Here is a 16,257-nt window from a genome sequence, read left to right as displayed (position 1 = left end):
CATTTATTATTTTCAATAATTCCTGAAAATCTTAGAGGCCCTGATTGTGATGAAATCAGTAATTAAGTGAAAAGTTTAGCCTCACCCTGATTGTGATGAAATCACTAATTAAGTGGTACCCTTGCAAACCATTGCAAAGGTCACGTGTTGATTACCCTAAAAAAAGTAACGTGTTGAAAAGTGGCGCACTGTACCACTTGTCGTAACCTGTGAGTTCTTTTTTTTGTATATTTGTTTCCTCAAAATGTTTTATCTCTTGAATCATGTGTCGAAATCATGAACCATTTTCATTGCTGGATTTTTCACGCCGAGATCTTGGAAACTACATCCCATGTTAATAGGTTTTGACAAAAAAATAAAAAAACTTAGAAATACAAAAACATAACCCAAAAAAAGAGAAACCAAAAAGACGAAGCAAAAAAATGACCGAAACCCAGAACAAAAAAGGCGTAACCCGAAAGCACGGTTGTGTCATTTTTTTGGGGAAGACTACTTTTCCCTTTTCGCGAAGCACATGTTGTGCTTTTTTGTTTTCGGGAAGCACAACTGTTCTTCTCGCGGGAGCATATGCTCTGCTTTTCCCTTTTCGATAGGCACTATCTCTTTTTTTTAGGAAGCACATTGTCATTGTTCCTTTTCGGGAAGCACAATTATGCTTTTCGTGGAAGTAGATGTTGCGTTTTTTGGGGAAACACAATTGTGGACGTGCTTTTCCTTGTTGTGCTTCTCATAGAAGCACATGCCGGGCTTCTAAAAAAGTCAAATGGAAAACCAAAAATAAAAAATAAAAAGCCAGAAAAAAGTGTGACCCAAAGGAAAAAAACAGAAATTCTGAGGGCGCGCCCAATGCACGACATGTGGCGGCTGCTGGATGCACCACTTGGTGCACTCCCAGGGGCCTAAATTGACCTCTGCGGAAGCCTCAAAAGGGTACCCATTAGGTAGTTGCTCCCCGATTGTGAAGGGTGTGTTGGACCACCCCCACTATAGGGCTATTGAGCGCCTCTCTGTAAATAACCGAGCACTATTTTTTTAGGGGTGACGAGCACTAGCTTTTTCTAGGGGTAAACCAAGTTCTATTCGGCAAAAGCCCCAGAATGTGGGTACGATTCTAGTCATGGGATTGACCAAACCAAACGTGACGTCCCAGACGTAATGAAAGGGCAAACTTGGCTAAACTGTATGTTACGACATTGACAACACGACTTTCGAAAGTAAAATTACAATTAAATAAAGATGCTTGAAGATTTATTTTACTGATAATGGATCCATTTTGCCTCAACAACCTTTGTGGATAGCTCCGATAACCTCCTTTCCATCCAATGCAACCACAAAATTATGGAGGTTGAGATTTTGTGCTAGAGATAGGACCTCCCTGCAGCTATTGCCTCCAAAATCGAAGGATCATCGACTGCTCCTATAACAAGAACAGAGCTACCCAAATAGGTATCATCTGTATCTCAGCGGCAGACCCCCCTACTTCCTTTCGGCATCCTGTGTTGACATGTATTTTTGCATAGCTCATTGGCGGGGGTTTTAGGCGCTGGTTGTTGACCACGGGTATGGATGGCTGGCCTTGAGAAGGAACCGAAGGAATTTCTTTCATCATGCCCAACAAATCGATGAACCTGTTGAACAATGAATAGATTGGGGACTTTGAAAAATGATCTCATGGATGTCCTTGCGGCATGCTGTCCATATTGCCCAAAGAGTGTCTAAGAGCTTCACAAAGAGAGCATGTGATAACGAGTCCATGAGAGTAAAGAGCCACTGTGTTTGCATAGTTGTTGTTACTAGGTTTTTGAGCCAATTCCTCATCCACCAATGCCCATGAATCCAGTGAACCGCACATGCCACAAGACTCGAATATGTCATGTGTCGAGCACTAGCTGCTAGGCGACATGGCAATGCCTTGACAAATCCTGTTTGGACGTCCGTTGCATTAGCATGGCACCTAGGAATTGCTTCCACGGACCGGGCCCATTACTTGAGTTTATTGCCAGTTTTTTTATTATGTTCTCGGTTTCTTCCAATTTAGACTATGTTCTTTCGTTTTCCTTTTACATTTCTTCATGTTTTCTAATTTTTCCTTTTAGATATATACTAATTTTTTATAGATGGATTTCCCCACAGTATACAAACATATATTCATAGGAGTATGAACACTATTTTCATCTTTGAACTTTTAAAAAATACTTACATTTTGTAATGCATGTGTATTTTTTTTCAAACTCATGATGAATATTTTCCAAATATGTGATGATTTTCTTAAGTATGCAATGAACATTCTTTCAAATATGTGATGGATATTTTTCAAATTCAGGATGAACATTTTTTAAAATACATGAATGAACAAAATTTTAAAATACACAATGAGAGACTAATAGTTTTGAAATGCACGATCTTTATTTTAAATTATGCATACTTGAACATTTTAATTTTTCGCAAAATTTTATTCCTTTTTGACAGCCCATACAAGGGCTGTGTGGGCGTTTCACCTCCTATCCGGCGCTTTAAGCGTCAGATAGGATTGTTTTGTTTTTTGAGGAAAAGCGTCAGATAGGAGCACTCCGCCATTCCCCGTCGGCTAGGGCTGCTTTGCTTGTAGAACCAAAAGGCCCATTTCGCCCAACGGTGCAGCATCCTGGTTGGTCCAAAAGCCCACGCGGTGTTGGACAACGTAATCGCCTTCGTCACCGCGACCACAGCGCCGCCGCCTCTCCCTCTCTTCCCCACCTACAAAGCCTACAAAACCCTAGCGAAATATCTCCATCCGATCGAGCCCCCTCCCCCCCCGCCCCCACCCCAGCCGATTCGATTCGATTCGATTCAAGCCGCCCCGCGCAAGATGATGCCGGGGTCAGCCCCGCCGGCCGCCGGGAGCGGCATGTTCGTGCCGACGCAGACGGCGGGCACGGTGCTCTGCTGCATCTGCGGCGTCTCCATGCAGCCCAACCCGGCCAACATGTGCGCCCGCTGCCTCCGGGCGCGCGTCGACATCACCGAGGGCGTCCCGCGCAACGCCGCCGTCGTCTACTGCCCCGACTGCTTCTCCTACCTCCAGCCGCCGCGCTCCTGGCTCCGCGCCGGCCCGGAGTCCCCCGAGCTCCTGCAGATCCTCCTCCGCCGCCTCAAGCACCCGCTCGCCCGCCTCAAGGTCTCGCTCTCCGGCGCCGAGTTCGTCTTCTCCGAGCCCCACTCCAAGCGCCTCCGCCTCAAGCTCCGCCTCCGCCGCGAGGTCCTCAACGGCATCGTCCTCGAGCAGACCCACCCCGTCGAGTTCGTCGTCCACGACCGCCTCTGCGACTCCTGCGCCCGCGCCCAGGCCAACCCCGACCAGTGGGTCGCCGTCGTCCAGCTCCGCCAGCACGTCCCGCACCGCCGCACCTTCCTCTACCTCGAGCAGCTCCTCATCAAGCATGGCCAGGCCGCGCTCGCCATCCGCGTCGCCTCCGCGCCCGGCGGCCTCGACTTCTTCTTCGGCTCGCGCTCGCACGCTGCCCGCCTCGTCGACTTCCTTGGTACAGTCGCTCCCATCCAGACCAACACAGCCAAGCAGCTCGTCTCTCATGACACAAAGAGTTTTATCTACAACTACAAGTACACTTTCTCGGTCGAGATCTGCCCCATATGCCGTGAGGACCTGATTGCCCTCAGCCCCAAGGCGTCCCGTGATCTTGGTGGGCTAGGCCCGCTCGTCCTCTGCACCAAGGTCACCAATGCCATTGCGCTGCTTGACCCCCTCACTCTGCGTGTGCACCATCTGGAGGAGAAGAAGTACCGGGTGTACAACTTCAAGGCCGCTCTGACTAGCAAGCAGCTCGTGCAGTACATGGTGCTTGATATTGAGCCAGAGTCACCTGAGATCACCATTGATGGATCTCGGTACCAGCTGGCATATGCGCAGGTCGCCCGGATGTCTGATTTTGGGAAAAATGATACTGTGTTTACAGTCCGAACTCATCTTGGGCACCGTCTGAACCCTGGTGACCTTGCCCTTGGGTATGATCTCTATGGTGCCAATATGAATGATGATGATATGGACAAGGCTTTATTACGCCAGAATTTGCCTGAAGTGGTTCTGGTCAAGAAGAGTTACGAGAAGAGGCCACGCACACGCAGATGGAAGCTGAAGAGGCTGCCTGTTGAGGAAGACCTTGGGAACAAGGCCAAAGGCGAGGAAGAGAGGAGGGAAAATGAGTATGATATGTTTGTTCGTGATTTGGAGTCCGATCCAGAACTAAGGTTTGGGATAAATTTGTACAAGAACGAGGACTACAGGTCAGAAATGGCATCCACGATTGGCGACGATGTCCCTACTGTGCCAATTGAGGAGTTGATTGAGGACCTAACCCTTGGTGATGATGAGGATGAAGAGGAGGAAGAGGGTGCAGATGCTGGTATGGTGGAATGAGCGAGCATGTCTACCTAGACCATCAGTCATGACTGTTCATGCCCACTGCCGATCATAGGGCTGACTGCATCTGTTTAATTCATATAAGTTTTGTTTTTCTTTACTGCTATAAGCTATGAATGTCGGAGGTGTTGCTTAAAAGGTCAAAGTTTTGGATTTCTCTGTTTATTGATGTCGACATTGTTTGAAACCATATCTCGTATCTTGGTGTAACAGTAATGTCTGAAGTTAAATACATTTCCTATCATGTCATATGTTTGTGGTATGGTTTTCAGTTGTCATTTTTGATTGGTCACAATATCATGGAGTGGATGCAAGATTTGATTCTTCAAACATGTGTTTATATTGCTGTGTGATTACTGATTATTGGACGTCTCTCAGGGATTAGCTGAATGTTCTTTCCTAGAATGGTCACATGAGAGCTTTTCCCCTCTTGCTCTGTCTCAATTATTGCTGTGTGATTACTGATTATTGGATGTCTCTCAGGGATTAGCTGAATGTTCTTTCCTAGAATGGTCACCTGAGAGCTTTTCCCCTCTTGCTCTGTCTCAATTGTATCTATGAATGCAGCTGAATAGCTATTGTGATTTTGTTGAGGCTGCATTACAGGTCTCACTGAAAATTGTTCAGCGGGTGGTGTGCTCTGCAGCCCTCTGCTGGTTTGTAATGCATGGACTCACCCGTGACTAATTTAGAAGTTAAACAACTTGGTAAGATGGTTATGACATACTATAACGCATGTTTGCTTTCCTTTTCTTTTCAGTAGAGAATGGCAGAGCTGTTTGTAGTATAATTTGTCAATCGGGATGTTTAGAACATGAATGCACCACACTATGTCTCGTATCTTTGTGCCAAAACAGCCCAGTGAACTGATTTGAAATGATGCAGTGTGTGTAGTTGCATTGCTTGTGTGTTGTACTATAAGTTGAGACATACCTATATCTTTCTGTTCTTCAGTTAGAAATTATTCAACATAGGTGGCTACTTTCTCCAAGCTCGTGGCCTCTGGTCTCCCATGTTCCTCTTTTGAACCCAATTCCTTCCATTTCTGCGAAAAGCTTTTTGTACCGATCTCTGGTTTCTCCCCGTGAGAAAACCCACTACCTCGATTACAGTCATGTTAGCAACAGAGTCTCACCTGCAATGTCATATAGCGCTACGGACTCAGAAGGTGCTGCTTGTGTGGTACCCATTTGTGGTGGAGTACTAACTTAAAGTTGATGAGTTATTTTTCCCAACGTCCCTCATCCCCAAGGCACAGACATACCAGGATAGCAATTGCAGTGTCTGTCGCTCAAAGATCTGAAGCTTTGACTAATATAGATTGGGGTAAGAAAACAATATCTGCAACTCTGTTTGCTTCACTGCATGGGAGGTGTCACCACTCATGTCTTATGGTATATATAAACATGAAAAATGTATGATGCCTTGGAGAAGTAGGTTTGGCCTTACTTATCACATCAACCATATTAATGTTCCAAGTACAATGGTGGTAAAAGAATGTAGTTTAAGCAGATAGATACCACCGAGTGGATTTACACACACTGAAATCTTACAATCTCATAACAAAGTTGCCAAGCATATGCCCCCCCTTGAGAAAACAACGTTCCGCCGGCAAGTAAGTACATCCAGTATCTCACCGATAGACCACAAGTAGTAAGCACATAGCAGTATCTCACTGAAAGACCACATGTACTACTTGATGATTAGGAGTTAAAAGGTCAGGATACTCAGAAGCTGAACATGCCATGTAGAAAGTAACCATAGCCGCAGGCCCTTAAACTGGGAAAGAAAAGAGCTATAGCAGGATTAAGAATGAACATTTAGTCACAAACTGGTTTGATAACCAAACACTGAAACAAAACCACCAATACCCTGCTCTGTTTCGAGAGCCTGCTGTATCACCAACCATAAACAAATGGATATTTGTCTAACCAAACACTTTATGTGCTCTATGGCATCGTGTTCGCACAGATAATGACACCATATCACAAAAAACAGAGGATAACGTTACGTTGAAATGCAAATATAATTGTTGAATCCTCCATAGCGCAGGCGCAATGTCTCTGAGATTTACTTTAGTGCCTCTGTTCATGCCCACTGCAGATCATAGTTCTGACTGCATCTGTTTAATTCATATGTTTTTGTTTTTCTTCACTGCTACTCCCTCCGTTCCAAATTACTTGTCGTGGTTTTAGTTCAAATTTGAACTAAAACCACGACAAGTAATTTTTGAACTAAAACCACGACAAGTAATTTGAAACGGAGGGAGTATAAGCTAAGAATGTCAGAGGTGTTGCTTACATGGTCTAAGTTTTGGATTTCTCTGTTTGTCGGTGTCAACATTGTTTGTAACCTTGTCTCATATCCGTGTTTAACAATCATGTCTGAAATACATTTGGGATCACATTCTACCTTGTTTTGTTGTTATATGGTGTTCAGTTCATCAATTGTCATTCTTTGGTCAGCCACAATACCATCACGTCTGCAACAGAACCCCACCTGCGCCTCTATCCTGGCCTACACCCCATTGGGAATTGACTATACTTTCATGTGGAGTCTTTGCTAGTATCTCAGAAGACACTGGTTATGTGGTGCCATTTTTTGGTGGAGTTTTTCCTTGAAGTTGATGAGTTGTTTTTCCCAATGCCCCTCACCCCTAAGGTCCCGCTTGGATTGTCCGTTTCCTTCTAAATACCTCCGTAAAACATGGTATGGTAAGATACGGTCAGGTGGATTTGTTCCAGGTGCTTGGGCCGCCGTTTACGCCTGTTTTCCCTCCTACGCTTGTATCCAACCGGTATACAATACACGTCTCTGTACATCGTCTCGTTTCCGGCCCGAAATCTCTTGCGGTTGGTAAAATACATTTGTAAGCTAAATACCTCTGTGTAAAATTACATCGATGCCAAGCACTGCCTAAGGCACAACCATACCAGGATAGCAATTGCAATGTCTATGGCTCAAAGATCTGAAGCTTTGGTGAATATAGATTGGGGTAAGGAAACAATATCTATAGCTCTGTTTGCTTCTTTGCATGGAAAGTGTCACCACTCATGTCTATGTTATATATCGAAAGGAAAAGCTTGAATAAGTAGGTCCGCATTACTGATTGCATCAACAACCATTTTAATGTTCCAAGTACAATGGTGGTAAAAGAAAGTACTCCCTCTATTCCAAAATAAGTGACTCAACTAGCGTTAGTACAAAGTTAGTTGAGTCACTTATTTTGGGACGGAGGGAGGCTTCAGTAGATAGGTTCTACCAAGTGGATTTGTACACACTGAAATATTACAATCTCATAACAGGTTGCCAAGCGCATGGCTCCTTGAAAAATAATGTTCCCATGAAAAGCTAAAAGTACATGATATCTCTGGCTCACTAGTCACTAACCATATCCAGTATCCCTCACTCAGAGACCACATGTAGTGATTGTTGATTAGGAGTTAAAAGGTCAGGGTAGTCAGATGCCTATCCTTGTTGTGGCATCGACAGTTGACCAGCGAACCACTATGATGTTATCAACCTGCTTGAATTACGATGATGGCAGAACCATTTGGCTTGATGAAGCTGCAAATACAAACATCCCTCTTTCACAAAGAACCATTTGATAACGAGTCTTGAAACATGTATTTATGTTGACATCTCTCAGAGGTCAACTGAATGTTCCTTTTTAGAATGATCACAAGTTTTTCACCTTTCGCCTTCTCCCACTTGTAGCTATGATTTTTCTTCTTCTTTTCTTTTTGGGAATAGCTATAAATATAATTGAATGAACTATTGCAATTTTGTTGGGGATCCATTACAGGTCTCATAGCAAGGTGCCTGGAGGGTGGTCTGGCACTGAGAGGATAGTGTGCTGTGCTGATACAAAAAGCATTTGGACTCACTCGTGATTAGTTTAGAAGTTAAGAAATTTGTGTACTTGTTGCCTTCCAGGGTGAAGTAACTTACCGAAAAAGGCTTTCGCCCCGCTTTATAGATAAAGCAAGACACCAAAGACAAGGTCCAGTACAGAAGCAAAACACACCACATGCCACCCGACATAGCACAAAGTACACACAAAGTACACAGGGTTCTGCTGAGGGCACAACTCAACAAGCCCTAAAAACTAAAAAAGAAAGGCAACATACATGCCGCACATCCAGAAAGGAGGCGACTAATCAGGCTCGGGTGGCGGAGGTGGGAGCGGCGGCTACAGGCAAAGCGCGATGGAGCGGAGGCCGGCGGTGATGGAGGTCGATGCAAGCGTGCGCCTGGTGATGACTAAGCGGTTTCCAGAGTTGTAAGAATCCACAAAGTTTGTAAAGTGCATCAGTAGACCGTCGAAGAGGTGCATGCTCAATCACAAGCTTGTTAGGGATCGTCCAAAGAGTCCATGCAAGAACTTCGACCCCAAGCCACCTAATGTGGCGGGAGCCCACAAGAGTGGTTTGGAGTTCTGCGAACAGGTCAGGGAAGTTTGTGTGACAGCATGGACCGCCACACACTTCCCTGAAACAACTCCACAGGAATTGGGGCATAACACAAGTGAAGAATATATGGTTCAAGTCTTTCGTGGTGTCGCAAAGAAGGCAATGACCATCTCCGGGGCTGTTTCGTTTGAGAACCTCTACTTCGGAGGGAAGATGGCCACGGATCCGCTGCCATAAGAAGATCTTGATCTTCAGCGGCAGCCTGATCGACCATAGCAAGGATAGTGGCTCTGGTTAGATGGTCGCAGCTGAAGGAAATATGCCCTAGAGGCAATAATAAAGTTGTTATTTATATTTCCTTATATCATGATAAATGTTTATTATTCATGCTAGAATTGTATTAACCGGAAACTTAGTACATGTGTGAATACATAGACAAAAGAGAGTGTCTCTAGTATGCCTCTACTTGACTAGCTCGTTAATCAAAGATGGTTAAGTTTCCTGACCATACACATGTGTTGTCATTTGATGAACGGGATCACATCATTAGAGAATGATGTGATGGACAAGACCCATCCGTTAGCTTAGCATAATGACCGTTTAAGTTTTATTGCTATTGCTTTCTTCATGACTTATACATATTCCTATGACTATGAGATTATGCAACTCCCGAATACCGGAGGAACACCTTGTGTGCTATCAAACGTCACAACGTAACTGTGTGATTATAAAGATGCTCTACAGGTGTCTCCGAAGGTGTTTGTTGGGTTGGCATAGATCGAGATTAGGATTTGTCACTCCGAGTATCGGAGAGGTATCTCTGGGCCCTCTCGGTAATGCACATCACTATAAGCCTTGCAAGCAATGTGACTAATGAGTTAGTTACGGGATGATGCATTACGGAACGAGTAAAGAGACTTTCCGGTAACGAGATTGAACTAAGTATGATGATACCGATGATCGAATCTCGGGCAAGTAACATACCGATGACAAAGGGAATGACGTATGTTGTTATGCGGTTTGACCGATAAAGATCTTCGTAGAATATCTAGGAACCAATATGAGCATCCAGGCTCCGCTATTGGTTATTGACAGGAGATGTGTCTCGGTCATGTCTACATAGTTCTTGAACCCATAGGGTCCACACGCTTAACGTTCAATGACGATTTGTATTATGAGTTGTGTGTTTTGGTGACCGAAGTTTATTCGGAATCCCGGATGAGATCACAGACATGACGAGGAGTCTCAAAATGGTCGAGAGGTAAAGATTCATATATTGGAAGGTTATATACGGACACCGGAATGGTTCCGAAGAGGTTCGGGGTTTTATCGGAGTACCGGGAGGCTATCGGAACCCCCCGGGAAAGTTAATGGGCCTCATGGGCCATAGTGGAGAGAGGGAGGAAGGCCACAAGAGGTGGCGCGCGCCTCCCCCTGCCCAATATGAATTGGACAAGGGGTGGGGGCGCGGCCCCCCCTTTCCTTCTCCCTCTCCCTTCTTTCCCCTTTCCCCCTCTCCGTTGGAAGGAAGGGGGGAGGGCGAATCCTACTAGGAGTGGAGTCCTAGTAGGACTCCCCCCCTTGATGCGCCTCCTCCTGGCCGGCCACTAAAAGTGCAACTATCGCTGGGTGGTTTTGGTAATTCCTAACAACATATAGCTCATTGAACTAATGCTATTTCAAGATGATCATTTTAGAAAGTTCAATGATTGGCATGGCATGGATCAGGAATGTGGACCCCTCAAAATGCTAAGGACACATATTGGCTCAAGCTCAAGACTCTACATTTTCATTTTAGTGATCCAAGATCACATTGAGTCCATAGGAAAAGCCAATACTATTAAAAGGGGATGAGGTGTTGCTTAATGGCTTGCTTGCTCAAAATGCTTAGTGATATGCTCCAAAGCCCTCAACCACTTTCTCATATCCACATATGTCCCAAACCAAAAGTCAAACTCGGCCCTACCGATTTGATCTATCCGGCGCCACCGAGTTCATTTGACATAGCCACTGCCAGAAACCCTAGTCACTTCTGTCTCACCGATAGGGATCTCAGTCTCACCGAGATGGGATTGCAAACTCTCTGTTTCCCTTCGTAACGTTTCAGTCCAACCGAAATGAGCGATCGGTCCCACCGAGTTCGCAATGCAAACTCTGTGTTTCCCTTTCGTAACGTTTCGGTCTCACCGAAATGAGTGAATCGGTCCCACCGAGTTTGCCCGACCAACTCTCTGTTTGCCTATTACAGAAATCGGTCCTACCGAGTTTATGTGATTGGTCTCACCGAGATTACATTATGCCCTAACCCTAATGAAATCGGTCCCTCCGAGTTGATATGTCGGTCGCAACGAAAATCCTAACGTTCACATTTTGAACTAAATCGGTCTGGCCGAGTTTAACGATTCGGTCCCACCGAGTTTGGTAAATTGTGTGTAACGGTTAGATTTTGTGTGGAGGCTATAAATACCCCTCCACCCACTCTTCATTTGTGGAGAGAGCCATCAGAACGTGCCTACACTTCCAGCATACATTTTCTGAGAAAGAACCACCTACTCATGTGTTGAGACCAAGATATTCCATTCCAACCACAAGAATCTTGATCTCTAGCCTTCTCCAAGTTGCTTTCCACTCAAATCATCTTTCCACCAAATCCAAATCTGTGAGAGAGAGAGAGTTGAGTGTTGGGGAGACTATCATTTGAAGTACAAGAGCAAGGAGTTCATCATCAACACACCATCTATTACTTTTTGGACAGTGGTGTCTCCTAGATTGGTTAGGTGTCACTTGGGAGCCTCCGACAAGATTGTGGAGTTGAACCAAGGAGTTTGTACTGGCAAGGAGATCGCCTACTTCGTGAAGATCTACCCTAGTGAGGCAAGTCCTTCTTGGGCGATGGCCATGGTGGGATAGACAAGGTTGCTTCACTGGTGCGCGTCGGTCCTAAACAAACGGTTTTTTACCCCTTTCCGCGATGGCATTTGGAACCGTCGCCAAGTGAGTGTGGGCGATAGGGGGGGTCCTTCCCACACAACCCAGAAACCGTTGGGGATATGCCCTCCTGGCACACACGCTCGGCAAAATGAGGTCGTGTGCGACCGACGAGCACTCAAATACAGAAATACGTACAGTAGTGCTAAAAAAATACAATTATACAGGCAAAATCATTTCTGGTCGTAAGTACATCCCACACAGTCAGTCACCACTAAACGTTTCCGTTCGTATATACATCCCATACAGTCACTACAAGGAAAACTTTTGCGCAAGGTGGCGTAACGCAAACAATTTTGAAGAGAATGTCGTGTGTGATTGTTCATTGATCCAACACGGTTTATTCCTAGAAACTGTGTGCGTTGCCTTAGGTCATCGCCCACGGTGTTTTCTCATTAACCGTTTGCAATAGGAAAACCCAATTAGCAAGCTAATTGGCCAATTAGCAAGCTAATTGGCCAATTAGCAAGCTAATTGGCCAATTAGCGGGATAATTGCCCTATTATTAATAATCCATTTACTAATCTAATTGACATTCATATTAAGCACATAATATATTCCATTTAAGGAAGCAGGATTTCATAATTGAAATACATGAGAGTACAACATGATATAGCTTCAGCACTCAGCTACCCCATTACACAACTGCACCAGCAGCAAGTTTCACATGCAACATCTAGAACCTTTCAAAATTAGCATCATAGACGGTACATAGAGAGATGCATCTCATCTGGAAAACTGCTGAAGCGGAAGGCAAATATTGAGCCTTCATTCATGTTGAAGGTCTTTGCAACTTTAGGCCAGTGCCTGTGGATGATTGACCGTCCATCCTTCGACCTCTTCAGGAACACTTCAATATTGAACCGTGGGTGTTGTATGAAAACTTTCCTTGCCTCCTGACCACATAGGTGGTTTGAGAGGTAATCATCAGTGAAGCCTGAAAACAAGGATGTGCATAAATATCTTCTCCATATTGGAAATGGGGCAAATGAATACAAAAAGGCAAGGTATAATAGTTAGTACCATCTTGTAAACCTCAGTGCTTCCCATTGTTTCCCTGCAACACATATAAGGTAGTTAGTCATCAGGTTTAGTAAGGGTTCGCATGCTATGAGTAAAATATGTTGATGATAAATAAGCACATTGCAGATTCATCAGATTAATTCAAGCCACATGGAAAACCCATTTATCCAAACCAAGCATGATTAAGAACTAGGAAATATAGCACTTGTATATGTTTCTCATGTATTAAGTGCAACAAAATTCGATTTATTCCTCACATGGTATACAATAACAGAATGCAGCCACAACAATTGAACATCGCATTGCAGAATTGAACCAAGCAGTTAACTAAACACCACAACAAATGAACCAAATGTTAACTGAGCACCACATTGCACAATATAACATACTCCTAATAGAAGATCAGACAGTTAACCAAACCAAGCATGCTCAACAAATTGGAAATATAGCAATTGTATTTGTTTCTCATGTATTTAGTACAGCCAAATTCGATTTATTCCTCACATGGTATACAATAAGAGAATGCAGCCACAACAATTGAACATCGCATTGCAGAGTTGAACCAAGCAGTTAACTAAACACCACAACAAATGAACCAAACGTTAACTGAGCACCACATTGCACAATATAACATACTCCTAATAGAAGATCAGACAGTTAACCAAACCAAGCATGCTTAACAACTTGGAAATATGGAAATTGTATTTCTTTCTCATGTATTTAGTACAACTAAATTCGATTTATTCCTCACATGGTATACAATAACAGAATACAACCACAACAATTGAACATCGCATTGCAGAATTGAACCAAACAGTTAACTAAACACCACAACAAGTGAACCAAGCCACAACAAATGAACCAAGCAGTTAAGTAAACACCAATTGAACAATATAACATACTCCTAATAGAAGATCAGATAGTTAACCAAACCAAGCATGCTTAACAACTTGGAAATATTGCACCTTGAAGAATTGAACATCACATTTGCAGAATTGAACCAAGCAGTTAATTGAACACCACATTGCACGACATATAGAACATATACACTATAGCAGAAGATTGCACAGTGAAAGTAGATAGCACAATTCACTAGAATTTGTTAAGGAAAGGCAGTAGCTAGCAAACTGAACATGGGTCCTTATAGTGAGCTAATAACACAAGCTACTCCTCATTGTCGGAGATATCAATGACGATTGGCTCCTTAGACATGGAAGAGGGCGAGGCCTCCGCATCGTGGGTGCACTCGTTGTAGTGGTGAGTTGCCTGAGCCGCTCCGGGCAACAACCTTCTGGCTCTCGAGATGAGGTAAGCACGTGCACGCTAAGAAAACACCTCGTAGTCTTTGTTGAAGGCACCGACGGTGGCCTCGAGAAAACACCACGAACTGTCGTTTAAAGCAGCCAACCGCGTCGCAGCGTCGGCGCGCGAGGCGTCAACGGTGGCCTCGACGGCGAGGTGCTCCTCCAAGATCTGGGGGTCGGCATGAATGGAAGCCATCACGACCTCATCCGCGCGTGCGTCCGCGATTTGTTTCTCCGCTGCCAAATGCTCCTTGAGGTCCTGGCTATACTGTGTGCACCATGGCTTAGGCTGGCGCTTATTTAGTGGAGGGGTCGGTGATTTGGGTGGAAGGTGTCGCGCTTGCATCGGCGGTCGGGGCATGTGGGATGTGGAAGGAGGAGGAGGATGGGTTCGGGTGTGGATTACCTGCCTGGATAGGCGAGGCCGAGCAGTGTGAAGGAGGGTCGCAGGCGAGGAGGCGGCGACGCTGCAAGCAAGGAGTGAAGGTTTCAACTTGGAAAGGAAGGCGGAAAGGGGGGAATGTGGTTTTTGGTAAGGGGGAGGGGTCGGGGAGGTAGATATTTCCGCGGAAGCCAAAACTTTGGAATCACTTCAGACAAAAAACTGGCGCGCAAAGTGTCATTAGACGCGGTCCCTTATTCAGACACGGTCCGAAGATATTTTGTGCTGCATCTCACACGGTTGGTTATAATAAACTGTGTGGGATCTACTTGATTTTTGGTCTTGATTTGAATTACATAATGGGGTCACAGCGGCCATGGACGGTGTTTGAATTGCTAGACCTTTTATCTACAGTGATCATAAAAGAATTGGAATTATTCAGGGTTCGTTTGGACATTTTTATGCATTAAGTGGGTTTTCAATGCATTTATGTGCATAATTCAAATTTGAACTACATGCACATGCTCCAGTGCATATAAATTCATTGAAAAATCAAATCTTTGTCCTTGGGTGCATGCTTAGGTCCCATGCAAGAAATGGGAATGAATTTCAAACACCATGGCACCGTTGATTGCCGGCAAAACATTGAGATGCCTGGTTTTTAAATTCTAGTAAATCCAAAACTCGTCTGAAATTCATGAAACTTGGCATGCTATCATGGAGCGGCATCAACATGCTATGGTACAAATTTTGTCCCATTTGGGGCAGGTTTGGGTATATGCTTCTCACAAACCGGAGCTTCTCACAACAAGCATGATGGTTTTCGGTAGGGAGCGTCCCACCTTTGGGGACGAAACGATATCCATTGCCTCTTATTGCTTTCAAGTTTTTTTCTCGTGTCAACATATAACAACATGAGTGTTGTGTGAATTTTTGTGATTTTTCAGGGTTTGTTTGGACATTTTTATGCATTAACTGAATTTTCAATGCATTTATGTGCATAATTCAAATTTGAACTACATGCGCATGCTCCAATGCATATAAATTGGTTGAAAAATCAAATATGTGTCCTTGGGTGCATGCTTAGGTCCCATGCAAGAAATGGGAATGAATTTCAAACACCATGGCACCATTGATTGCCGGCAAAACATTGAGATGCCTGGTTTTTAAATTCTAGTAAATCCAAAGCTCGTCTGATATTCATGAAACTTGGCATGCTATCATGGAGCGCCATCAACATGCCGTGGTACAAATTTTGTCCCATTTGGGGCAGGTTTGGGTATATGTTTCTCACAAACCGGAGCTTCTCACAACAAGCATGATGGTTTTCGGTAGGGAACGTCCCACCTTTGGCAACGAAACAATATCCATTGGCTCTTATTGCTTTCAAGTTTTTTTCTTGTGTCAAACATAGAACAACAAGAGTGTTGTGTGAATTTTTGTGATTTTTCGGGGTTCGTTTGGACATTTTTATGCATTAACTGAGTTTTCAATGCATTTATATGCATAATGCAAATTTGAACTACATGCGCATGCTCCAGTGCATATAAGTTCATTGAAAAATCAAATCTTTGTCCTTGGGTGCATGCTTAGGTCCCATGCAAGAAATGGGAATGAATTTCAAACGCCATGGCACCGTTGATTGCCGGCAAAACATTGAGATGCCTGGTTTTTAAATTATAGTAAATCCAAAACTCATCTGAAATTCATGAAACTTGGCATGCTATCATG

General features: G+C 44.3%; 1 protein-coding gene across 1 annotated transcript; it reads left to right on the top strand.

Annotated features, from left to right (window-relative positions):
• Nucleotides 1-2,699: 2,699 nt before the first annotated feature.
• On the top strand, nt 2,700-4,679 carry LOC109779415 (uncharacterized). Its single transcript, XM_020338034.4, has one exon. The coding sequence runs from the start codon at nt 2,849-2,851 to the stop codon at nt 4,412-4,414; it is 1,566 nt and encodes a 521-aa protein (XP_020193623.1). The 5' UTR covers nt 2,700-2,848; the 3' UTR covers nt 4,415-4,679.
• Nucleotides 4,680-16,257: the final 11,578 nt, after the last annotated feature.

The sequence above is a fragment of the Aegilops tauschii genome, chromosome 1 (genome assembly GCF_002575655.3).
Source record: "Aegilops tauschii subsp. strangulata cultivar AL8/78 chromosome 1, Aet v6.0, whole genome shotgun sequence".
Classification (NCBI taxonomy): Eukaryota; Viridiplantae; Streptophyta; class Magnoliopsida; order Poales; family Poaceae; genus Aegilops; species Aegilops tauschii.
The sequence above is the reverse complement of the archived record's forward strand: the minus strand, read 5'-3'. Positions and strand labels throughout refer to the sequence as shown.